General features: G+C 45.5%; 1 protein-coding gene across 2 annotated transcripts in view; it reads left to right on the top strand.

Moving 5' to 3' along the window:
• The first annotated feature begins 583 nt into the window (after nucleotides 1–583).
• Nucleotides 584–26,824, top strand: part of Plekhm1 (pleckstrin homology and RUN domain containing M1) — a 51,578-nt gene continuing 25,337 nt past the window's right edge. Inside the window, exons 1-4 of one of the 2 annotated variants that reach the window (XM_050156750.1) lie at nucleotides 584–684; nucleotides 8,802–8,885; nucleotides 15,054–15,301; nucleotides 17,570–18,184. In XM_050156750.1, coding sequence (XP_050012707.1) covers nucleotides 8,841–8,885; nucleotides 15,054–15,301; nucleotides 17,570–18,184 — 908 coding nt within the window. In that variant the 5' untranslated portion in view covers nucleotides 584–684; nucleotides 8,802–8,840. Of the gene's footprint in view, nucleotides 685–8,801; nucleotides 8,886–15,053; nucleotides 15,302–17,569; nucleotides 18,197–26,824 lie in introns of both variants that reach the window. The other variant, XM_050156749.1, reaches the window with a different exon arrangement.

Genomic DNA, 26,824 nt, shown 5'->3' with positions numbered 1-26,824 from the left:
ATTAAGAAAGATAAGTGTCACTTTCTGTAATGGAACAAAAGCAATTAAAATGTGAGAAGACGAAAAGCAGGTCCTCCAGGCTTCAAGCCTCAAGGGGCTGACCGCAAGCAAATTAAACTAACACAGGCAAGGGAGATCACGTGGTGTAAGACAAGCCAAAACAACTGTTTCCTGGCTCCGAAAAACCAGACTGTAAGGTCCCAGTTGGGTCCAGGATCTGCCCACTCCAGTACTAATTCCCTTGCGGAGGCACTGGGGTTAGTGGTGCCACAAGTGCGCATTTTCGGCTTAAAGAGACGAAACGACAGCCCCAAAATCGCACAGATGGGGTTGAAGATCAGGTCTGATGCGGATCTGCTGGAGGCAGGCGGCCCGGACGCTCCGAGTGGCTCAGTCTCTCTGGGCTGCCCAAAACCCAGGGTCCGGAGCCACAGGACCGCTCGCCTGCACCGACACCCTCGCCGAGCAAAGACAGGTAAAAGCTTTCGGCCCCGCCCCCTGGGCTTCTCTAGGCCTCATGATTGGCTTCGCGGGCCGGAGGCGGGGCCGGAGAAGCGAACCAACGTGATGGCGTCAGACGCCGCGCGCCGCTTCCTGTTGTCAGTGCCGCTGGAGCCGCGGCTTCTGCTGCAAGCTGCGGGGTCGCCGTCCCGGGAGCGACGCCTGCTGCTCGTGTTCCCTATGGTGAGTCTGGGTCTGGGCGTGAAGGGAAGCAAGGGGCGGCGGGCCGTGACGCGAACCGGCGGTGGGTCTGCAACCTCGCGGCCTCTCGCGACCTCTAGGTGCCTTGATCCTTGGGGTGGGAACCTCGGCCCTTCGCTGCCCGGGCCTGCTCCCACCGCAGCCAGCGGCCACCCTGTCCCTCCCCTCGGTCTCCACCGCAGCCGACCTCAGCCCCGAGCCGGGTGGGACCCCTTACCACCGATCTTGCGTAAGTGTCGCCTCCCTAGTAACCCCTCTTTAGCCCAGTTGCAATCCAGTCCCAGCCACATCCCTTCGTCACCTCTTAGTTCAACATCACTCTCCTCGCTCAGCTCGTCTGTACCTTCCCTCGCCCCTCCATTCTGGCTCAGATTTCTTGTCGCAGCCTCTCAAGGTCTACTCCGTCATCCCAGGCACCCTACGTCTGTCCCTCCAGTTGCCCCACCACTATAGTGGTCTCCTGTTGAACTGTCATCTCAGCTTTATCGCAAGTCTCGTGTGCTTCTTGTCTTTACAGGCTCTCACCCTAACTTCCTAGCGGACCATAGAGGTAATTTCTCTCTGGCCTTATCCCGAGGACACCGTTCTGCCTAAATCTTTTTTAACTGTCCCAACTCTGATGCCTCGGTTCCTGCCACCTTTCTCCAGTCCTTTTGTTATTTTAGACTTAATATATGCTTATTAATTCTTTGAGAATTTCATACATGCATGTAATGTACTTGGATCATGATACCCCTCCCCCTGCTCATTCCTGTTAATTTGACTTTTTTGATTTTTTTTTTTTTTTTTGAGATAGTGTCACTCTATTTAGCCTTCGCTGTCCTGGCCTCAAACTCACAGAAATCCACCCGCCTCTGCCTTCCGAGTGTTAGAATTAGAGGTGTGGGCCACTACTCCTGGACATAGTTTTGTTTTTTTCCTTTGGTTTTGCACAGTAGGGGATAGGTATGGGTGTTTGATGTTATGTTTTGAGACAAGGGTCCTTCTAACTAGCCAGAGCTAGCCTTGGACTTCTGGCCCTCCCTGCCTCCACCTCCCAAGTGCTGGGATGGTAGGCGTGAGCCACCACATCTGGCTTCCGGGAGTTAGTTACTATTAACTAAATTTAACCAACCTTTGTCGATTCCTTTCCTGATCCAGCACTCTCTCTCATGGGGGACTTGGGGCACAGCTCCCTACCTGTTCTTCATCTCCACGTCTGTTCCTTGCCCAGCGAGCAGCGAAGTAAACAGCCGAATTGGTGTCTGTAGGAACTCAGTTGGTAAAGGAGTATAGAGCTTACTCTCTCCACAGGGTTTCTCTGTAGCTTTGGAGCCCGACCTAGAACAGGCTGACCTTGAACTCACAGAGATGGCCCTGCCTCTGCCTCAGAGTGCTAGGATTAAAGGCGTGCACCACCACTGCCCAGCATTTCCCTCCATTCTTTTTTTTTTATTTATTAAAGATTTCTGTCTCTTCCCCGCCCTCACCTCCCATTTCCCTCCCCCTCCTCCAACCAAGTCCCCCTCCCTCGTCAGCCCAAAGAGCAATCAGGGTTCCCTGCCCTGTGGGAAGTCCAAGGACCACCCACCTCCATCCAGGTCTAGTAAGGTGAGCAGCCACGAAACTGCCTATGCTCCCATTCTTGAGTGTGAGGTTTTTCCTGGTGTCTGCTCTCCTCAACGGGTCTCCACAGATGGCTCTTCTGACATTCATATTAAATCATTTGTGCCTGCTATTGTAATGGTGGGTGCCCATCAAATACCTGGAAGATGAGAGACGGCCACTCACCCAGCTCGTTCATCCTGGGGCAGTGGAAACCAGCCCTGCTTTTTGGCTGGTGTTCAGTGGAGAGCCTCAGGGAGCACCGTGGAGTGGGGTGTGATCACAGAGCCCTGCCCATGTGTCCTAGCACTTGTGAGGACTAAGTCTCCCAGTGTTCCCTTCTGCATAGTTCCTTTCCCATTATTGAACCCAGGGACATGGCGGCCTTTAGAAGCATGTTGTAAGCCCTGAAGAGTACAGGCAAGTGGGTCCTGGGTAGGCTGAAGGACTAAGTGGATCACAGGGGCTGTAAAATCGCTTCTGTTTTTGTAGGTCCTGGATCATTTACTCTTTAGCCCCCGTGGCTTGTAGGAACACGTGAGGGTGAGTTACCTGTCAGGAGTTGAGATAGATGGATGCCTTTAAGGTCCTGGATGTGCTCAGCATTTATAGGCCCCCGGCGACTTTTTGGTATATATTTTCTCCAGGTTTGGCTGGGCTTGCTTCAGGAGGGTCAGCTATCTATGACTGCAGATCCTCCCCTGCCCCAACCCCCATCCTCAGTACTGGGGATTGAATCCAGGATTTTGTACACACCCTTCCAGCCTTATTAGCAGTTGTAAGGGCCCTAAGAGACTCATCGCCACAGTGAGTGGTCTCTTTCTTTGAAGAGTGAATGCTTCTGTCTTTAATATCCTCTCCTGATGGTGCAACTTTCAGAATGACTTTTGGCCTATTGACCACATAGCCTACTGGCAGAAATTCCCCAGTAGCCCTACTACGTGTAAGGGGCTTGTCTCAATTCCCACAGCCTGTCAAAGAGATGTACCTGTTCTTTATGCCTCACTTTTGTTGATTAAGTCATTCAAGAGTTGGATTTGTTGTTGTTTGTTCTTTTCCTTTTTGATTCTTTTGAGTACCAGTGTGTGCATAGTCCTAGGTACTAGAAACACTGCAATGATGGGGCTAGAGAGACGACCCAGTGGTTAAGAACACTGACTGCTCTTCTAGAGGGCCCAGGTTCAATTTCCAGCACCCATATGGCAGCTTACAACTGTCTGTGACTCCAGGATCCAGTACCCTCACACAGATATACATACAGGCTAAAACACCAATAAAATATTTTTTTTTTAAAAGAGGAAGGAAGCACAGTGATGAATGGGTCTCTCAAAGTTCTTGTTTTCATTCATTCGGAGTATACGCATCATATACGCTAGGTACAGTGACTCCCACCGGTAACTCTAGAACCCAGGAGACAGAGTAGAGAGTTCAAAAGCTTTCCCAATGAGTTTAAGACCTTCCTACGCTGCATATGAGTGCAAGGTCAGCTTATGCTACACAGCAAGACCTTGTCTCAGCAAGACGTTGTCTCAAAAATAAAGAATTAAGTACTGGGGGTATAGCTCAGTGATAGAGCACTTGCTGAAGTACAGAGCCCTGAAACATAGGAAAGCCAGGATGGTTGGCCAGGCCTTGTATTCTCTACATTGAGGGAGGAGAAAGCAGGAAGAAGATGGCTTTAAGTTGAGACCAGCCTGAACTACACAGTGAGGTCCTGTCTTGAAAAACAAAACAAAAACCAAAGAGGGCAGTAGGAGGAATCCTATACTGCATGGAACAAGAATATGGGCGAGATGGGTGGCAAGTTGGAAGGAAATGTGTCCAGCAGGACAGGTGCCCTCACCCACCTCGTGCTGGCTCTGACTTCTCACCCCTCAGCAGCATTTAATTTGAAGTTGTCACTTCAAAGCTTGTTCTCTTTACCCCGTCCTAGCCCTTCGGGACACTTGTCTAGAGATCAGCTTTCTTCAGAAGGAACGGCATGCTGTGTACCCACTCAGCACTCACATGCCTGAGAGGTCAGCTGCCTTCTGAATCAGAAGATAACTTTGTCGTGCTTTTCCAGCTGAGATACTATGACTCACCCGCTAGTCTCGCAGCTGGATGGCACCTGCGCAGGGCTGGTCAGAATAGCAGGTGTGTGATCCCAGAGACACCTTGCCGGTCACTGAGGGGTACAGAGACGAATGGATATCCACTCTCTAAGTCTCATCTGAGCCATTTCTTCCTCAGAGTGTGATGAAGTTGATGACTGTACTAGCCAGGGCTGGGGCAAACCCTTCCCGTGTTGGACATTTAAGACAGGACAGTTCTGAAACTTGGGTGTCGTGCAGGAGACCTGGGCTCGGCTGGTTGGGGCTGTAAATCTGTCGGTAAGATTGTGTCTTACTGCCAGGCGGTGGTGGCGCACGCCTTTAATCCCAGCACTCGGGAGGCAGAGGCAGGCAGGGATCTCTGTGAGTTCAAGACCAGCCTGGTCTACAAGAGCTAGTTCCAGGACAGGCACCAAAGCTACAACAGAGAAACCCAGGCTCAGAAAAACAAAAAACAAACAAAATAAAACAAAACAAAAAGATGGTGTCTTACTGCCTTTAGTTCTCATTTGATAGAATGGAGCTTCTGAGTTCTTTTGGCCAAGACAGCTTGAGCTGTAGAAAGGACTAAGGAGACCTGGGATTTCTGTCCCATACCTGTTTCTACTGAGCCTGTGTGCTCCACTAAAGTGGAGACAACCATTTTCCACAGGACTGTTCTAAGCATTAAAGTTGGAGAATGAAATCGGAGAAGTTTGTTCATACTGGAAAACCATGCCTGGGGTAGAGGCAGAGCTGGTATAATTTGGGGTCACCTTTCCCCTGCTAACCTCTCCCCAATAATGGTGGAGACCCTCAGTACTGTTGCCCAAGTTTTCTCTTTACTCCTTCTGCGTGGGTGTCCTCCTGAAAGCCAGTCTTGTCCTTGGTGTCAGTGAAGAATAGCTGAGGAGAGGAGGCGACGGCAGTCCACATGCTGGGAGGTTGGAGGTTTGAGCCACCGGGCGGACAGTGGATCTCTAAGCCAGCAGTCAGAACAGCTTCCGTGAGTGAGTGCATTCTTGTCTCCGTGAAGCACTGTGGTTTAGACAAAGTAACTGGTGTTTAGCTTCTTTCTTTAGAAGGGCAAAGGTGCTGGGCATGGTGGTGCCTGTCTTTAGTTCCAGCCCTGGGGAGACCAGAGGCAGGGGAAGCTCTGCATTCAAAGCCATTGTGGTCTGCAGGACATCCAGAACTAAATGACTCAAAAACAGAGGGGTGGTTAAGGTGTGCTGAATGACAGTCTAAACCTGAACTTTTTTATAACCTGTTTTCTGAATTGTGAAATGGTTGCTTTGGGCTCCTGAGCTAGTGTCAATCATTCTGTGGCTTTTCAGGCAGTTTCGGGCAATAGTCAGTTACTTCTCTCCACTTGGGACCTGTGTACTCTGGCTTTCTTAACTTCAGTTTATTTTGGTTTGGTTTAGTTTGCATTTTGTTTTGCTTTAATCACTTTATTTTATGGGTATGTGCGTGTGCCAGAGTGTAGGTATGTGTGCCATATACGGTGACAGAAGAGGGCATCGAGTCCCCCAAAACTGGAGTTGCAGGCTGCTGTAAGCCACCATGTGCATGCTGGGAACCAAATCTCAGACTTCTGCTGGAGCAGTAAGTGCCGGTAATTGCTGAGCCATCGGTCCAGCTCCTAGTTAGGTTTTTTGAGATGAAGTCTGTAGCCAGGCTGACCTGGAACTCCCCATATGACTGAAAGGGGCCCTGAACTCAGCAATCATCTTGCCTCTGCCTCCTCCCTTAAGTGCTGAGATTACAAGAATAAGCCCACCATATTGGGATTTGTGTTTTGTTTTAGCATGGTTTTGGTTTTCTGAGGCAGGTTGTCATGATGATACTAAACTCCTATTTCTTCTACCTCTATTTCCAAATGCTGAGATCACATGGCCTGGGGTGACTTTGTTTGTTTTTAAAGCTATTACTGGCCCATAGCCCTTATTAATAATGTGAGTACACTATTACTTTCAGCTAATCAATTCCTGGAGCTCTAATTGACATACTGTTATTTACATTGCTGAGGTCTAAACCCTAGGGTCCAGTTCACCCTGGCCCACAGAAGAGCAGCTGGAGTTTGAGGGCTAGGTCAGGAACAGCAAGACCGAGACAGAGAGGCTTGGGCCCTGGAAGTACGGGGCCTTGGCACCTCAGCAGCTGAATCTTGTCTTCTGGGCTGCATAGGGTAATGTGGAAGGAACTCAACCTCCAGGACAGGCATGTTGTGAAGGGTGACTGCTTGACCGCAGCAAATACCTTTTCTGCTATCCGGGAAACCAGAGTTTGAAGCTCGTCTCCTGAAGGCTTGGGAATCCCTGGGGAGGAGAAACAGAATGTGAAAGAATGAAGCCAGAGTTTTTAGTCAGAGCCTTTGTAGTCAGCCAAGAGCTCTCCTGGCAGCTTCTCCATAAGTGCCATGCTCTCTACACAGAGGTCCACCCTCCTGTAGGGTTGTTACTGCCTTCTAGGGAAGGCGGAGTTGGGTGTGGTCCCATCCTTGAGGACCACCCTGTTTCTCTACTCCAGGCCTACACTCCTCTCTGTCCTGAAGTCCTTCCTGCCAGACTGCCCAGAATGTTCCTTGGTGCTGCAGCTGAAGTACTCCCAGTCCCACTCGAGGTCTAGCTGAAGACAGCATTTACCTAGGAGTCCGGGTTTCCTCAGAGCTGGGGTTGGCATTGCTCTGAGTGGTGAAGCCAAGCCCCCGCTGTGTAATTGTGTCCTAGAACTGCTTCAACTTCCCTGTCCTCCTTCCTCTATCAGGTAAAAATTACGAAATGGCATCCGTTGGGGGATCACAGGAGACCTGTAAACAAGGCTCTTGGTGTAGCATCCCTTGCTGGTGTTAACGGCTTTGTGTTAATAATTGAGACAGCATAAACATTTGCTCTGTAGAGTTCCCTAGACACTTGTTTGCGTATGAATGTGCCTACCCAGCCTGAGTGCTCAGGCTTTGGGCCAGGGGAAGAAGGCACCTGGCCCTTGGAATCTTCAGCCGTGGATCCATACGCACATTGTGGGCAGTGGCCTTCTCTGCTTACGGTTTGTAGCTGCAGTCACTGCAATGACAGAAACCATTTCTACCCAAACACACCATGTTCAGACCTTGCACCTGAGAGATAAAATGCTATGCTTCCTTGGTCCTGCCTAGTTATGTGATGTCAGAACCCATGCTGGTCATTTACACATTTATCTGTGACACCCAGACTAAAGATTTGCAGCCCAGTGCAGAAGCAGAAGTGTTGGAGAGACTGCTCTCTCCCAGAACTGCTTCAGGTGTGCTTAAAACCCTGGACTGGGTCAGGAGTGGAGAACAAGACCAGCCGTGAATGTGAACTGTGAGGCCTAGCATGTGATCCCCACCAGTTCGTAGCCTCTTCAGTGAAAGCCCTTCCCTCCTTCATGCCCTGGCAGTCCTAAAGTTTTCACGTTCACAACCCCTTCTGCCTGAGAATTTTTACATGACCCAATAGGTAGGTGTATAAGGTAGACAAATCAAACATGTAATAATAATAAACCATAAATAAATCAATTTAAAAATATCTTGGTATATATGCAATTTGTACTGCTTATTGAAGGTTAAAACAAATTGCATACTGATAAGATGGCTGTGCTTGTTTATCCATCAAATTCAGGCTATAATAAATTGATACTTATGTGCTGAAAAATATTCAAAGCCTTTGTTTTTATAATTAAGCCATTATGTTTCTATAAAAGCAGAAAGTTTTGTACAATAAACACTGCAAGTTGTCTCAAATCTGAGCTGAGAGCTGGGTGCAGTGGTGCACACCTTTAATCCCAGGGCCCAGGAGGCAGAGTCAGTATCTGTAAATTTGAGGCCATAGCGGTCCAAGACAGCTAGAGCTACATAGAGAGACCCTGTCTAAAGGGGGAAAGGAGATTGGCTCAAACCTGAGCAGAGGTTGTCCAGGCAGTGCGCATGATGATGTCTGATGATGTATGGCGAATTCCTGTATAGTTCAGAACACGTGTTGCATGTTCAGAACAGCGGATGAAGTCGTGTGATGCAACTCACATGACCTCTGCCAGAAATACTTCAGATTCGTGAGTCACTGATTTTGAATTAACTTTTAGTTGTTGTGCGTTCAGAAACCTTTCCTGTTGGTAAGTTCTTGCAACCCCTACATTCAGTGTGCCGCTTGGTCGGGGCTTCAACCCACTGTTGGAAAAGCTTTGCAAATTCCTATTTCACAGGCCCTGACTTTCTATACAGATTTTGGTGTGAGGAGCTCTTGCCTGCCGTTTGTGGTGCAAGGGTTTCACCCCTCCCAGGGACTGAGCCTCTGGCCTGTCTCCTTCCTTAAAATCCAGTCTCAGTTTAGTGACCAGGTCTGACTGCCTGCTGCCTGTCGGGAGGGGCTGTGGTTGTGGGGTAAGTTGGGAGCAAGTTCGTCTAGCTTTCTTGTGTCCCTGCAGGTGTCGTGAGCCTCCTTGCCAGCTGCTGCCAGAGTGGAAATGCTTTCAGAGGAGAGTGGGCTGGACCCTCGGGCTACCATCCAGGTATGTGGGCAAGATAGGGTCAAGGTGGGAAGGGCTGTCCAGGGCCACCATTTCATCAGCTTTTACCTTTAAAAGATTCCAAAGCTATGGAGAAACCCTGTCTCGAAAAACAACAACAACAATAATAATAATTTCTTGAGGGTCTCGTGTAGTAGCCTAGAATGGCCTTGAACTCACTTCATAGCAAAGGATAAACTCCTGATTCTCCTGCCTCAACCTCCAAGGTGCTGGCATTTCTGGCATGTATCACCATCTTCAACTTCCATCTACTTTTCTTATTTTGAAATAACTAAGCCAGTCAACAAGGAGCTACAGTCCGCAGGGACCTGCCTTTCCTCTCCTGGCCACTAGAGGGTCGGCTCTACCCATTTCCCTGTTGGCTTCCAGGTAGGCCTTCGCAGTTATCTGTCCTACCTGAGCCCTGTGGAGCAGGAACAGAGCCCTGGCTTCCTAGCAGGGGCTGCACAGCCCCTGGAGGTGTATGTCTGGTTATCCCTGCTTTCCATGATACAGCACCTGGTTGGCACTCAGTTAGGAATAGTTTGTGCTTTTTATATAATCTAGTACTATATTTGAAACAGTGTTTACAATTCAACTCCAAGATTAAAATCTTTGCCTTAAAGGACGCTATTCATAAAGTGTTGAGGGAGAGATGAAAAAGAAAAGGTCTTATCTCTGATAAAGGTCTAGTATCTAGAATATAGAGAGAACTACTTCAGCTCAGCAGTTAAAAGATAATCTTGGGACTGGGAAATGGCTGTTCAGTTGTGTGTGCTGGCACGAAGCCCTAAGTTTGGAATTCTAGAACCCGCATAAAAGCCGGTCCTGGCAGCCTGTGTCTATAATCCCAGTTGCCGGGAGGGTAAGGGCTGACAGATCCCCAGAGTTCATTGGCCAGGTAACCTATGAATTGGTGAGCTTAGATTCAATGAGAGACCTTGTCTATAAAAATAATGTGTAGAATGACTAAGACGCTCAACATTGACTTCTTGCCTCCACATACATGTGTGCACTCAACTACACACACTGACACATATACGCACACACCACACATAAAAACAAGTTATACAGTAGACAAAGGATTTCTCCAAAGAAGATATGCAAATGACCGGTAAGTACACAAAATAATGCTTATTGCCGTTAGATCCCGGGAAATGTAAGGCAAAGCTATGGGAAGGTGCTACTTCACACCATGAGGGTAGCAGTCATCAGAAAGACAACAGCAGGTGCTAACGAAGCATGGAAAGTTGGCTCTCCTCTAGTCTCTGGGAATTGAAAATCATGGTTACTTTGGTAGACAGCTCAGTGTTTCATAGAAAATTTAAATGGAGCTTTTGGGTTGTTTTTTATTCCTTTTCTTTCTAGTGTTGGGGATGAAATACAGAATCCCACAGATGTAGGCAGTGCTCCACCCGAGCCACATCCCCAACCTGGCATAGGGAGCATAGGTTTTATGTGATGTAACAGTTTGGGATTTTCAGGCAGGTTTTACTATGTAGTTTAGGCTGCCCTCTGAACTCACAGGAAAGGCCTCAGCCTGTAAGTGTCAGGATTGCAAGCCTGTGCCATCGGGCGAGCTCTATGACTTACCAGTTCTAGACCTGGAATGTGGATACAAACACTCAGTAGCTCTGTAGTCAAAAAGTGGGAACAAGCCAGGTATTCCTCTTCTTATAAATGGCCAAGTAAAGCATGGTATATCCATGCAGTCGGATATACTTGTTGATAAAAAGAAATTAAATACCCATATGTGCTATAGAATAGATAAGCCTTGAAAACATGCCAAGTCGAAGAAGCCAGACTCAAGTCATATGTTGTATGTTTCCATTTCTTTGAAATGACCAGAATAGATAAATCTCTAGAGGCAGAAAATAGATTATCCTGCAGCTACTCCACCCCACCCCCAGCCACCGATACATACTTTGCTTAAGTGGTGTTGAAATGCTCTAAAATTAGCTAATGGTAAAGGTTACACAATTCTCTGAGAATACTAAAAACCACTGAACTTTATTTCCTTTTCCAAAACTTTCTACATTCTATTGACATTAAATCTTCAGATCAAAGAAATTCAATGAATGCTAGAATAAATACAATAAAACCATTTGGGTTTTTTTTTTTTTTGTTTAGGACTACATTTATGATTTAAAGTGATAATAAAAAAATAATGCTGGGGAGATTGTAGTTGGTTGTTTTCTTTATTCTTTTTACTCTTTGGGGCTCTTTGCTCTTTTGGGGGGGCCGCCACCCAGCTCCCAAATAAATCACACGGAGACTTATACTTCCTTATAAATGCCCAGCCTTAACTTGGCTTATTTCTAGTCAGCTTTTCTTATTATCCTGTCTACCTTTTGCTCTAGGCTTTTTCCTTTTTTTACTTCTGTATATGTTACTTTCACTCTTACTGTGCGGCTGACTGGGTGGCTGGGTCCTAGTGTCCTCTCTGATTTGGAATGTCCCTCTATATGCTGTGAATATGTTTTATTACCATCGGTTAATGAAGAAGCTGATTTGGCCAATAGCCAGGCAGAATAGAGCCAGGTGAGTAATCCAAGCAGAGATACTGGGAGAAGCTGCTGGAGAAGCAAACGTGAAATAACTCCACGGCCACGTAGCAATGCATAGTTTAATAGAAATGGGTTAAGTTGAGATGTAAAAACTAGTTAGTATTAAGCCTGAGCCATTGGCCAGACAGCTTGTAGTCAATATTAAGCCTCAGAGTGGATATCCAGGAACTAAAGAACAAGAGAGAAATCTCCAGTTACACCTATCTCCTTTTCTTGTTCTTTTCTCCTCTTTCCCAGATTTCTTCTTCTATTTATATTCTCTGCCTGCCAGCCCTGCCTATCTTTTGTCCTGCCTCACTATTGGCTGTTCAGCTCTTCACTAAACCATCAGGTGTTTTAGACAGGCAAAGAATCACAGCCTCACAGAGTTAAACAAATTCATCATAAACAAAGGCAACACATCTTTACATCATTAAACAAATGTTCCACAGCATAAACAAAAATAGCATACCTTAAAACAATATTCTACAACATTTCTCCCTTGTATAAATAAAAATGAAAGATTTTAACTGGGCAGTGGTGACGCACGCCTTTAATCCCAGTGCTTGGGAGGCAGAGGCAAGCAGAGCTCTGTGAGTTTGAGGCCAGACTGGTCTCTAGAGCTATTTCTAAGACAGACTCCAAAGCTACAGAGACATCTTGTCTCAAAAAACAAAAACAAAAGAAGAAAGAGTATAACTTAAACATAGTAAAACTGTATACAACAAAATAATTATCAAGTAAGAATTAATTTACAATATTCAGTTCATTCGCATTTAGCAAATTCAGAGAAAATACATTACCTATCTTAGTGAAATCAAAATTTCATACCTGACCTATCTTTTCATAATTAAAGAAAACTGCAACTATAACTAGTCTTCACCTCCATCTAAGACCCCAGAAGGAATTAATATTACCTAAGTAAACAGGAAGTTTATTGCAAGTGACTTCCAAGACTTTAGAAATGACAGAGACATATGGCTACCTGGACCGTCACCCAGAGTCCTCTGCAACACTGGGGCATCCATCTTCAGCCTACAGGCCTAGAGTATTTGCTTTGCTTTTCAGCAGAGCAAGAATTTTGAAGGACCGTCCTGCTTTGTTTAACAAAATTCAGTAGTCTTTTTTCTGTGTCCTGCATGTCCAGTCTACATGCACATTTTCAGCAGTCAAAGGCAAAAGCAGTTTCTTTGCCCAGTGACTAACCTTGTCACAATGAAAGCAAACTCCATAAGGAGTTTTTTCAATGCCCATCATCTCTCAAGTAAATTGGCACTGCCAGGAACAGATGTGTCTCATTATCATGAGAAACCTTAGGTTAACAAAATTTTAGATCCCATATCTTTAGGTCATTGAAATGTTTGAAAACCATTCACCTATCTAAAATGTATCTCTGTATGACCTAGAAAACATGCCTAACATATCTACAAGTTTAGCTGTTATAAATGACTACTAACCTATGTTTCTTGATTATGATTACCCTAACTAGTTTATAATAATAGCTTTCAAAAACTAGAATTTTACCTTACATTTGTAAATGAATTGCATAGGTACAATACCTTAAACAAGAGTAGAAACATACAGACAATATGTTGTAACAAAAATAACCTTAAATTTGTATCAATATACAAAAATCCTTTAAATAAGAATAGAAACATATATACAATGTAATAAAATTTACTTTGAATTTTTATAGAGTTCACGGCAGTGCAAAATATGAAATTAATTGTTGTGTTTTTATTCTATATTCCTATATTCCCCTAGAATTAACAGACATCTATGACCCACCAAATAACCAAAAGCCTCCAACAACCCAACTGGTGGGAATGTGGATGTTGTTTTCTCTAGACTGCTTCCTGCTAAATGTGGATGAAGGCATTTTTAGGGTCCTTGAGAAAATTTGAGATGATGACCAAGTCCTGGGAAGACCAGCCATAACCTTTGTTGATAGATATCACCTGTCAAGTTTCAAGCAGTCTCCCTCGATCAGACCAGATCCATATCAACCTGCAGTGAATCCACGGCCTTTTGTTTCCTGTGAGAACACAAGCAAAACTGCTTCTCCAAAGCCTTTCTGATTTCCATGTGACAGATACATTTTTTTACTTTTTAAAGTTAAGGCGTTCCTAAAGTATATGGCCTGGTGTATTTCCACAACAACTCAAAACAAAACAAAAAACCAGAAGTTTTTAGTTTAAATGGGAGAATTTAATGTGAATTATAACTTGTTAATTAATTTTTTTTAAATTCAGCTTTCCAAAGAACACTAACTCTTTAGATCAAGTCAAAATAAAAGTAAACTATTTATCTATAACGTAATACTTGCTACAAACCAGTTTTTCTGCAGTTGTGTCTAGTTCTTTGTCAAACACTAATATGGCTTTAATAGACTCATAATTATGATTATATACATTCTATGCTAAATTTCCACAATCCTTGATGTGCATTTTGTAATGCATGCCTTCTATACATGTACCAGGCACAGTGGCAACTGTTGGGGAACACAAGGAGAAATGAAAACCCAATGTCTGCCCTCAAGCAATGGCTCCACTGGGCTTGATAGTTCAGATAGTCTCTGAATGTGAGTCTAGCCTGGTTTACAAAGTGAGTTCCAAGACAGCCAGATCTACAGAAATCCTTTATCGAAAAAAAAACATAATAATAGTATTAATAATAAAAATAATAATAATAATAAAAACTCTGAATTTGGAGTTAGCCTGGTCTACAGAATGAGTTCCAGGAGAGCCAGGTCTGTGGAAACCCTTTCTAAAAATAAATAAATAAATAAATAAATGAAAGAAGAAGCAGTGTCCCAGTGTTATAGGTCACGTAATATCATTTCCATTTAACTTAGGGAACTGAGGCTCAGAGAGGTTAAGCGAGGTGTCTGCAAACAGAGCTGGTACTGATGTAAGCCCAGCCTGTAGGCCTGGGCTCTTAGCTGATGTAATTAGGCTCCTATGGTCTTTTCCCCCACTGTGTTGGGGATCTAACCCTGGGCTTGTGTCTGCTAAGCATACTCTCTAGCACTGAGCCACACCCCTAGTCCTTTCTTGGTTTTTGCTCTAAAGAAATATTCTCTGCCTCCTTAGCTTGTCTCTGCAGAATGCCCCTGAGCTAACATAGCTATGACTACATGGATCTGGTATTTAAATACAAGGCTAAAGGTCCATTAAAAAGAAAAGAAAAAAAGATTTGTACGAGAGAGATGCTTCAGTGATTAAAAGCTCTTGTTTTTGCAGAGGTCCTGGGTTTGATTCCTAGTATCTACATGATGGATAGTTTACAACCATCTGTAACTCCAGTTTCAGGGGATTTGATACCCTCTTCTAACCTCAGACACCAAGCATATATGTGTGGTACACATATATTATACATATAAGCCAAACACTCATACATTAAATAAAATTAATAATTCTAATTTACAAAAAAAAACATGTACAAAACCATTTCTCTGTTTTCTGAATCTTTACTTGCCACAGTAGCTAGCTCTGCAGCAGTCTCGGGTTCTGTACATAGGTGTGTTTGTGGTCACACACATGAAAAAACAGGCCATGGGCTACATTCCAGGGACTCTGTGTAGGATTTACCCCTAAAGTCTGCCATTGTCTTCGACACCTCTTAGGTCATCAAGAAGAAGCTGGTGGGATCCGTGAAAGCCCTGCAGAAGCAGTATGTGTCTCTGGACACAGTGGTCACCAGTGAAGACGGAGATGCCAACACCATGTGCAGTGCACTGGAGGCTGTGTTTATCCACGGCCTGCATGCCAAGCACATCCGTGCCGAGGCCGGGGGGAAGAGGAAGAAGCACACTCAGCAGAAGCCTCTGCCTCAGCCTGTTTTCTGGCCCCTCCTGAAGGCCGTCACCCACAAGTGAGAAACCCTGGAGAGGGTTGGCGTCAGTGAGCTTCAGAGTGCAGGGCACGAAACTCTCTTGAGGGAGGCAAGTCAGACACCACAGTGTTGTAGGCACTGTGAGGTAGGACTGGAGATGGACGGCCTTATAGGAAGGCTGATCTCCAGATCTGAGATGTTCTTCTCTTGTCTAGAGCCTGTGGCTGCTTCTCACCAGTACTGTCGACCTCTGACTACACTGGGCTGAGTCATGTGCTTGCTACCGAGTTGTGTGGCCTGAAAAGACTAAAATATTCTCTGGTCCTTTTAACGGGGAAAGTTTGCTGACCTTGCCTTTGAATGTTTGAGTTTCCATCTGCTAAACTTAGTTTTTAAAAATTTTATGTATATGAGTATTTCCCTATAAACATGTCTGCTCCGTGTATGTCCCTGGTGCAGGTCACACAGCCAAAGAAGGGTGCAAGATCCTCTGGAACTGAAGCTGGAGATGACCGAGCCACCATATAGGTGCTAGGAATCAAACCTGGTTCTAAACTTTATAGACATAATAAGTTGTGTCTGGCATTTAGCCAAGAAGCCAGATAGTGACTGAATATTCACTCCAAGGCCCTGTCTTTGACCTTTCTCTTGACTGCTTAGGCTCTAAGTTGGTAGGTAGCTGGCATTGCCTACTTGGCATATGAAATGCCACCTCAGCCTGAAGATGCCGTGTCAGTCTCTGGTTTGCATTTCCCTACCTGCTGCCGCTGCCCTGCCTTGGGTTTTTAGCTCTCTTCTGAGTAACAGTGTTTTTTTTTCTTTTTTAAATTTATGTATATATGCCACATGCATGTGGGTGACCAGGAAATCCAGGAGAGGTGATTGGATTCCTGGAGCTGGAGTTATGAGTGCTTGTGAGCCAGGCAGTATATACTGGGAACTGAACTCGGGTCCTCTGGAAGTGCAGCAAGTGCCATCTCTCCATCTCTGGACAACGCTTTTACAGCTGTCTCTCTGTATCTTGTTCAGCGTCTCATTGGTTCAGTTAGCCGTCAACATGTGCTGGGCTGCAGTTAGTTGGAGCTTAGCCACTGAGTCCAGAGGATGGTGGGTGCACTCCTGCACAGGATACTGTGGTAGCACGAGGGTTTATCTCAGACTGCAGCTTTGGGAACTGAGTTTGGTGCACCTAGGGTCCACTCTAATGTGTACTACTGTGGTCAGCTCACTTCCCTGTGCAGAACCACTTAGCTCCCAAGCAGTTCACTAGGTCAAAGCCTTGAATGTGTGTCCGGCTAAGTTCTCCCATGTTGTAATAAGAGCGTCGGGCTGCTTCCCGCCACCCGGCTAGCTTTACCCGAAATAATTACACGGAAACTGTATTCTTTTAAATACTGCTTGGCCCATTAGTTCTAGCCTCTTATTGGCTAGCTCTTACATATTGATCTAACCCATTTCTAATATTCTGTGTAGTACCACAAGCTGGTGGCTTACCAGGGAGATTCTTAACCTGCATCTGCCTCGGAGAGGAGAATCATGGCGACTGCCTGACTCGGCTTCTTTCTCCCAGCATTCTGTTTTGTCTACTCCGCCTACCCAATTTTCTGTCCTATCAGGCCAAGCAGTTTTCTTTATTAGTTAACCAATGAAAGCAACAGATAAGATACAAGACCCACCTCCATCACTCCCAGGTGCTTTAGCTTAACAGCCAAGTATGGGATCTTTTTCTCCCATATAGCCTGATCAGGTGACAGTCAAGGCCCCCTCTATTGCCTGGCTTTGTGACCTGCCAGCATCCTCCACCTGTTGTGATGGGAACTCTCCCAGTCCCCTGATAGGTCTGCTGCCTTTCTGCCCATTATGTCTTCTCTAATAGTCCATTGTGATGAAAGTTTGTCCATCTTTCTTTCTGGAAAGTCTTCAGGGCCTAACCCAGACAGTGCCCTTTTCTAAGCAGAATCGAGGGCCCAGCCTCCCACTCCACCAACAAAGGGACTGAACTCCATTGTATTTTCTGTGGCGGCAGTAGCCTGGGGCTGAGAGCATAGCTCAGTAGTAGAAAGCACACTTAGCACACTCAAGGTCCTGGATTTATTCCCCAGGCATTAAGGGTTGGGCTTTAGCAAATATGTCCTGGCTTAGTAGAGGACATCTGGTAGCTGTAATTCAACAGCTCAACTTTTCTGAATTCCCTGAGTTGTTACCCCAGAATTTGTTCTGTTTAAGTGTGTTTATGTTTGCAGTACTTACCACTGGTTCTTGCTAAGCAGTGACTTAAAACCGTGTCTCTGCTCTGCCCCTCTCCAGACACATCATCTCAGAGTTGGAACACCTGGTCTTCATCAACACAGATGTAGGCCGCTGCCGGGCCTGGCTGCGGCTGGCCCTCAATGATGGTCTGATGGAGTGCTATCTGAAATTGCTCCTGCAGGAGCCCGCACGGTTGTGCGACTACTATCAGCCCACAGCCCTGCTGCGGGATGCCGAAGAGGGAGAGTTCCTCCTGAGCTTCCTGCAAGGACTGACGTCCTTGTCCTTTGAACTCTCCTACAAGTCGGCCATCTTAAATGAGTGGACACTCACCCCACTGTCTCTTTCTGGGCTCTGTCCCCTCTCTGAACTCGAACCTCTCACTACCTCTGGGACAGAATTACAGCGGAAGGAGTCTCTGGATTCAATTTCCCATTCCTCGGGCTCTGAGGACATCGAAGTCCAACACTCTGGCCACAAGATCCGCAGGAACAGGAAGCTCACTGCCTCTTCCCTCAGCCTGGACACGGCCAGTTCATCCCAGCTGTCCTGCAGCCTAAACTCTGACAGCTGCCTGCTCCAAGAGAACGGCTCCAAGAGTCCCGACCATTCTGAGGAGCCCATGTCCTACGACTCAGATCTGGGCCCAGTGAATGCTGATGACTCTGACAGGTCTCTGCAAGAGTGAGTAACCCTGCAGCCATTGCTCTGCCGCTGTGCATGGGCTTGTCGCAGGGCACTGTGGGGTGTAAGGAAGTCAAGAGACAGGCCTCTCAGTAGGGAGATCAGATTGCTTTGGTTTTTTTGAAGTGTCTTCCCTCTGTAGTCCAGGCTACAGTACCAGGTTCTCCTGAGTGCTGGCATTAGAGGTGTGAGCCACCACTCCCAGCTAGAGAGTAGATTTAGAAATCAGAGTTGGACTTTGACCTTTCTGAGGTGCATATAAAATATGTCCTTTTCATCTAGAGGGAATAACAGTTCCCTCTAAATGCTGATAGTTCAGAATGATACACAACTTCCAGCAAATACAGTGAAGTGGAGTGTGTAGGCTGTGCCCTTCAGAACACCTGGCAGACACAGAACCTGAGACAAATGGGGACGAGTAAGTGTGAAAAACGTGCAGAAGACTCTCTTAACTCACTCCGCCAAAGGGAACGTGGGGCCAAGCTGCACCCATCCCCAGTGCTAGACACGCTGAGCTGCGCTGCCAGCCCTAGCAGGCCCTCTTCACCCCTCTATACCCCGCGCAGGGCAGGGAGTCAAACCAGGCCTTACGTGAGCTAGGCAAGCTCTCTACCCCAGAACTACACCCCCAAACCCCAAAGCTTTTTGGGTTTCATTTAATTTTGTTTATTTTTGTGAGACAGAGTCTCATACTGTAGCCCAGGCTGGCCTTGAACACTGCTTCTGCCTCCTGAGTGCATATGCTTCCAAGTTCCTAAATGTGTCTGTAACAGAAACATCGTTTTTACTTTATTATTTTTTAAGTTTTCTTCCTGTTTCTTCCATGGCCTACAAAAGGTAGTGCGTGTGTGTTGCTGGTGTGTCAGAGTCTCTTCCTTCTCCTCTTATGTCTGTTGTTCCACTCAGTAGGCACTGAGTTACGTCAGCTCCCAGAAGCTGGTTTACAGTTTCCGCAAATACTGTCTGCTAACACTCCACCAGGAGTGTCCCATGATCTCTCAGTCCCAGGTTACAGGCATTAGTTACTTTCTGTTGAGTTCAAGTCTGTGTTCCATCAACTCCTGTCTAGGACCTTTTCACTACTACTGTACACCCTACAGCCTTGGTTCAGGCCCTTCCAGGTTGCCACCTGGCATAGGATCGACTCAGACCCAGTGATATGTGGGCAGGGCTCACAAAGACCTGGTGTCCAGGTCTGCTCCACAATTTGCAAGTCAAGTAATGTAAGTCAAATCGCTGACTCTTTCTGGGCCGTTTCTCCATCGTTAAAACAGAGATTTCTCATAGAGTGGTGTGAGCCAAATCATTGCCTATGTAGTAAACATATGCAAGGAGGTACAGTTAAAAAAAAAATCTGCCAACACGATCACTCCCTGGTGTGGGGAAGGGGAAGGTTTCTATTGTAAATAATAGAGACAATACCAAGAGGCATCTGAAAGAAATCAGAGCAGAGAGAGAAAGCAATCGACTGAACATGGCAGCAGACTGGACACGGCCAGGGCTATCTATCTGTGAGAGGAGGGAGAACAGCCAGAGACAGAAAACAGAGAGGGGGTAGTGAGAATAGGAGCAGCAGAGGGGGGCCCTTGCCCTTAGAGCGACAAATGGGCATCTGGGAGGAGGAAAACCTGGGTGGGTGAGAAGATCTGGGATGCTAGTGTGGACTTCGGAATGGAATGTATGGTATGTACTTGTGACGCCGAGGGAGCCTGGAGGCCAGTATGTGCTTTGCTATGCAGCTACAGGTTTGTGTCAATGGATCTGTATGTCCCTTCTGCCAGAGGCAAGGGAAATGACTCCTTATGGAAGACGGAAACTGGGTTTACAAGTTGTTGAGGAATGCTGGCTTTTTTTTTTTTTTTTTTTTTTTTTTTTTGAGACAGGATTTCTCTGTGTAGCTTTGGAGCCTGTCCTGGAACTCTGTAGACTGGGCTCATCTCAAACTCACAGAGATCTACCTATCTCTGCCTCCCAAGTGCTGGGATTAAAAAGTGTGCTGACTTTTTTCTAACCACCAGAAATCCTCCCATAGTCTAGGTTGAGCTCATTCTTGGACCACCTTTTAGAGTTTGTGGGATTAGAGTTTTCTTTAGACCTGACAGTCAGTTGCTCATATGAAAATGGTAGACTCCAGAGGCAGAGTAGAGTCCATGAGATGGCAATTTCAGAAGTCAGATGAGGAGTTTAGATTGAGCACATTGGGGAGAAACCCCAAGGAGCCACCTCTGCCTTGATAAATGCTGGGGTGGGGGTGGTCTAACGTTACTTAGGCTAGCTTACCTCGCTCAGGCCTTCTCTTTGTCATGAGCCTTGCCTTTATCTCTCATGAGTCTCAAGACTAGAAAGTTCCAGCATAAGGTCTTTGAGTCAGTGGCTATCCACCCTCTCTGGGAATCATTGACGTGGTTCTTATGGGGAAACTCTGAAAGAACTGAGGGTCAGGATGTGTAGATAAGCACCAGGCAATGATGTGCGTAACTGGAGCCTTGACCACACCGAGGCAATGCAGGGTCAGTGCTGACATTCTCAGAGCCAGGCCTCAGAGTTACCCTCTGGGGGAGGGGAGTATGGTCAGAGGGCAACTTTCTGGAGTTAATTCTCTCCTTCCACCATGTGAGTTCAGCAGATCAAAATCAGGTCCCCAGGCTTCACAGTAGGTGTTTCTGCTTGCTGAGCTGTCTCCCTGGCCCAGCATTTAAAAAAAAAAAAAAAAAAAAAAACCATGAGGTCTTACCATATATCCTAGGCTGGTCCTGAACTCTTGATCTGCCAGAGCTGGGCTCACAGAAAAGCACCCCCACACTGGGCCTGATGTTAGCCTGTAAGCTGCAGGAATTAGCATTTCTACATCCTCAGCAGCACTTCGGTTGAGTTTGTTCCTTATGATACTTGAATATTTAAGTTAATTAGGCATAAATATCCTGTCCTTAATGTTTCAGCTCTTAAAACATCTGCAGGTTAGCCGGGCGATGGTGGCGCACGTCTTTAATCCCAGCACTCGGGAGGCAGAGGTAGGCGGATCTCTGTGAGTTCGAGACCAGCTCTGGTCTACAGAGCTAGTTCCAGGACAGGCCCCAAAACCACAGAGAAACCCTGTATCGGAAAAAAAAAAAAATCTGCAGGTTGAACAAAGTACAAAACATGACTTCAAAATAAACCTTTCTCATTTTCTCTAAGGGTTCTGTTTGCAGAGAGAAAATTGTGGCTTGCCCTATGGGCAGAGGGCTGAATGTTCTTTGGGTCTGGACTATGATTATGGAGGGTTGTGGACTCAAGCGCTGGACTGCTTGGGCTGTCCACTTACCAGCCCTGTTTCCTTGGTGTTGACCACCCCCTCTGACCTGTCTTTCCACTGCAAACTTTGTCAACGTTTGTCAGATGTCATTTTCCAAGGGAAGTGACTCAGCGTTGGAGTTCACACTGCGCTTTCTCAGTGGCCCTTACTTTAGAGTGAAACAGAGCCACACACGTTCCAGCAGCATGAGGGTCTGCGTGGTCAGAGTCCAAACCCTGCCTGGCTCGGCAGAACTGCTCTCCAAGGTGTACACACCTCTGTGAACACACATGTACGGATGCACAGACAGGAGGCTGGGGAGAAGTCTGGCTGGAAAAGTACTCATCTTACCTGAACTGAGTCCCCAGAACCCATGTTGAACAATCTGGGAGTAGTGGTGCCCGTTTGTAACCCCAGTTTTCTGAAGGCAGAGCCAGGTGGATCCCTGGAGCTCACTGCCAGCCAGCAAACTTACTAGGCTGGCTGCAGGCCGTGAGGGATGATGCGTGAGGTAGCCTGCACACGCGTGTACCTGCACATACATCTCTCTATCTCTCCCACACACCAGAAACGGGAGGAAGAAAAGAAGCCAGCATTTTCCACTCCCTAGAAGTAACACTCTTAGATTTTCCTTGAATTTTTTCATTTATTTATTTATTTATCCTGGAGCTAGGCTTGTAGACTAGGCTGACCTCGAACTCACAGAGATCCCCCACCTGGCGTGCTGGGATTAAAGGCATGCGCCGCTGCCACCCAGCAATTTTTTTTCTTTTGAGCAAGAGAGACAGTACTGGGAGCTGAACCTAGAGTTCATTTATGCTGGGCAAACTTTACCACTGAGGTATATCCCTAACTTTCCTAAGTTTCATTGTGTAGCTCTTGCTCTCCTGCAATTCACTTATATGGACAAGGCAAGCCGCAAACTCACAGAGATCTGCCTGCCTCTACCTCCCAAGTGCTGGGATTAAAACGTGCACTATTATGCTCAACCATTTTTGAAACAAGGTCTCCCTAGGCTGTCCATGAACTCATTGTGAAGTTCAGGCTGGTCTTGAATTTAGGATCCTCCTGCCTGGGCAGCGTCAGAAGAATTACAGGTACGAGCCACCGAGCACCATCCTGCACTTCTTGATTTTGTTTGTTTGTTTGTTTGTTTCTGAGATAGCATCTCACTTTATGGTCTTGGTTGTACTCCTTAGGTAGACCAGGCTGGCCTTGAGCTCAGAGCTCAAGTGTTGGGAACAAAGGCCTTGCTTGAGCCACCACCCCTGACTTGATAAGTTGTCCCCTCACTCAAGCCCCCCATAGTATTAAAAAATAATTCCATTTTGGCATTTTCATACAAGCATATGTTTTTGATCACACCCTCTTCTATTATGCCCTCTTACTTTTCCTTTTCCCTGGTTTTCTTCCTTTTCCCATACAGCATCCCTGTGATTTTTCCCTCTGATTTCATTGTCTTTTTTTAAACGTAGATCCTATATGTGGGTGAAAATATACAGTGCACGTCTTCCTGAGTCTCAGTTCTCATACCATCCATTCTCCTGTACCTGGTGCAGTTTTCCTCTAGGTTGCAGCTGTGTGCCTACCTCGTTTTTCTTACCCAGCCATCTGCGGGTGAGTAGCTGGGCTGCCTCTGACTGAGCCGTTGTCAGCAGTACTGCACGAGAGCTGGAATCCTAGTGTGGCTGGTGGGATATAATTGTTCTCTTTTTGTTTTTTTGTTTTTTTTTGAGGAACCCCCCCATACTGATTTTCACAGTTCTAGACTAATACTGTATAATATAAAGGTTCCTTTCCCCCTCACATCTGCTGTTTATTAATTTTTTTACTTTTTTTATGTTTTGCCTAAATGTATGTATGTATACCACATGCGTGCAGTACCTGTGAAGGCCAGAAGAGGACACCAGATCCCCTGGGTCTAGAGTAATAGGCATTTGTAAGCCACTGTGTAGATGATAGGAATCCAACCCTGGACTCAGCAAGAGCAGCCAGTGCTCTTAACTGCTGAGCTGTCTTTCTTATGAAGATAAGATAATCACGTTCACACATCATAAAATTCACCGTTTTTTTCCTTTCAGATTTTTAATATAGAATCTTATAATTTAGCCTGACATGGAACTCACTGTGTAGACCAGACTAACCTCAAACTCATCACAATCCTCCTGCCTCTGCTTTAGTGCTGTAATTACAGACATGAGCCAAAATGCCCAGTTGCAAGATCATTACTGTGTAACTCAAGACCACTTTTATTGTCATGGAAGGAAAGGGCAGTGCGTTCCCATTTGCTCTGTTCTCGCCTGTTCTGGACATTTGTGCGAACAGAACCTTGTACTATGTGGCCTTTTGTAGCCAGTTCCTTGTACTTAGTTTAATATCTTCAGGATTCATCCACACTATGGCATGCATCATGTCTGGATACATTTGGTGTGTGTGCCCCGGTTTGTCATGCTCCTGTTAACTGACTGCTCTCCAGCTTTGGCTCTGAAGGTAATGGTGCTGAGCAGATAGTGATGAGCCGTCGTGTCCAGACTTCTGCTGGACATATTTTGATTCTCTTAAAGAAGAGTTGCTGGACCACGTGGAACTCTGAGGAGCTACCAAACTGCTCCTATAGCAACGGTACCATTTTATATTCTTACTATTAACATACAAGAGCGAATTCCTTAGCTGGAAATGAGAGCAGTAGAGGCAGGAGACTTAGAAGTTCAAGGCCAACCTTGGCTAAATAGCAAGTTTGAGATTCTGTCTACAAAAAATAAATTTAAAAAAGTTAATTTCCCCAGATTTTTGCCAGCATCTGTTGTTTTTTATTGTGGCCATCCTAGTGAGTATAAAGTAGTGCATCCTCACGGCTGTTTGCATTTCCCTGGTGGCCAGTGGTGTAGAGCACCTTACCATGTACTTACTGAATATGTCTTTACAGAAGTATTTTCAGTCTCTTTGTCTATTTTAGCTTCAGTTATTTGTAATTTACTGCTGGGTTATAGGAATTTTTGCTCTGAAAGGCCACTTGTTTATTTCCCAGCCGCCCAGCAGCTCAGATCCAGAATAATCACACAGAAACCATATTATTTAAATCATTGCTTGGCCCATTAGCTCTGGCTTCTTATTGGCTAACTCTTACATCTTAATTTAACCCATTTTTATTAATCTGTGTATCACCACGTAGCCGTGGCTTACTGGGTAAAGTTCCTAGCGTCTGTCTCTGGCGGGGGTTCATGGCTCCACCTCCTTTCTCCCAGCATTCAGCTTAGTTTTCCCCGCCTAGCTCTTTCTGCCCTGCTATAGATCCGAAACAGTTTCTCTATTCAACAATGGTATTCAAAGCATACAGAGGGGACTCCCATATCACCTCCCCTTTTCTGTTTAAATAAAAAGGAAGGTTTTAACTTTAACATAGTAAAATTACATACAACAAAACAGGTGTCAAGCAAGAATTACAGTTATAATATTTATATGTACTTTATCTTTTATCATATCTAAGGAAAACGATAACTATAAATTCTTCAGAAGGATATAATATTACCTAAGTTAATTGGAAGTGCATTATAAGCAACTTCCAAAACTCTAAAAATGACAGAGACATCTTGCTGCCTGGGCAGTCACTCAAAGTTTTTCTGTACCATTGGGGCATCCATATCCAGCCTACAGGCCCATAGTATCCAGCAGACTTTTCCATGAAGCAGGAAATTTCAAAGACAGTTTTATCTATATTGGCAGTTTTTCAGTCACTTTTTTGTGTCCTGTGGAATGTCTGGCAGACGCTTATGAAGCAGGAACCCTGAAGGACGGTCTCACCTTTAGGCAAGTTCAGCAGTCATTTCTCTGTGGGTCCCGCATGTCTAGTTCATGCAGCATAACTTCAAGCAGTCCAGGCAAGAGCAGTTTCTTGCCCAAATGGCTAGCCAACTCTGTAAGGAGCCTCTTCGATGCCCATCATCCTCTTGAAGTAATTGGTGCTGCCAGGAGCAGATGCATCTCACTGTCATGAAAAGTCCTAAATTCTTGAAACACTTTAAATGTCATATTCTGTAGTCTTTGAAAGATTTGAAGTATCCCTATCCATCTGAAATACATCTCTGTACAACTAGAAAATCTAACATGACTACAAGCTTGACTATTATAGATGACTCTCAACCTATATTTCTTAATTATACAATACATTTTTAAATGAGCTGCACAATCACAATACCTTAATCAAGAGCAGAAATATATATACACACACTATAACAAAATTGACCTTAAATTTGTATCAGTAAACCAAAATCCATACCAATGCAAATCTTTATAGCATATCCCCCTTTAAATGTCAACAAACAGTTATAGACAATATCAACAAATTTTGATATATTCTGAGTATTGGATGGTACAAGTCTTTCCCCTTATATTGTCATTTCTGTCTTTCTTCCCCTCAGGATGGCTGTCAAATCCAGGACTTTACATATAATAGCAAGTGTTCTACCACTCTGAGCTGTGCATCCCAGCCCTCCATCTCTCTTTCTTCTCTTTTATTGTGTGTGTATTACTGTTGTGGTGGTGGTGGTGTTTTTAGACAGGGTTTCACTTTGTAGATTGGAACTTACTGTCTAGCCCAGGCTGATCTCAAGATTCATAGTCTTCCTGCTAAATTAGCCTTCCAAGTTTTGAAATTCAGGTGTGTACCACCCCATGGAGGCTGGCTTCACTTTTTGTTGTTGTTGTTGTTTGAGACAAGGTTTCTCTGTGTAGCCCTGGCTATCCTGGAACTCACTCTGTAGACCAGGCTGGCCTCAAACTCAGAGCTCCATCTACTTCTGCCTCCCGAATGCTGGGATCAAAGGCGTGTGCCACTACTGCCCGGCCACTTTTTTGATAGTATTTTATGAATCATGAAAGTTTGATTTTTGCCAGGCATGGCGGTGCCTGCTTACAACCCTGTCACTCGGGGAGCTGAAGCAGAAGAATCAGCCTGCGTTACCTGGAAAGACCCTGTCTCACACAGAAGGTTTTTAATTTTGATGAAAGCCAGTTTATTATTTTGACCGATTGCTTCTGGTTTAGATGTCACATCTGAGAATTACCTAACTCAAAGACACACTTATATATATTTTCTTGTAAGAGTTTCATAGCTTCAGCTCTTATATTGAGGTCTTTAGTGCATTTGAGGTAAGTTTGTAAGTGGTGGGGCTAGGTTTCCAACTTTATTCTTTTCCATGATTGGCTCCTTTTCACAGCACCATTTGTTGCAAAGACTGTTCTCTTAGCCCCCTGGAATGCGCTGGCATCCGTGTGAAAATGTGGTTGTAATGGCTTGGTTTGGTGACACCTGCTGACTCTGTTGTCTTGGAATGTCAGTGGGATTGGCATGGGAT

This window comes from Alexandromys fortis, unplaced genomic scaffold (genome assembly GCF_014885135.2).
Source record: "Alexandromys fortis isolate MF-2015 unplaced genomic scaffold, M_Fortis_MF-2015_v1.1 scaffold_31, whole genome shotgun sequence".
Lineage (NCBI taxonomy): Eukaryota > Metazoa > Chordata > Mammalia > Rodentia > Cricetidae > Alexandromys > Alexandromys fortis.
The sequence above is the reverse complement of the archived record's forward strand: the minus strand, read 5'-3'. Positions and strand labels throughout refer to the sequence as shown.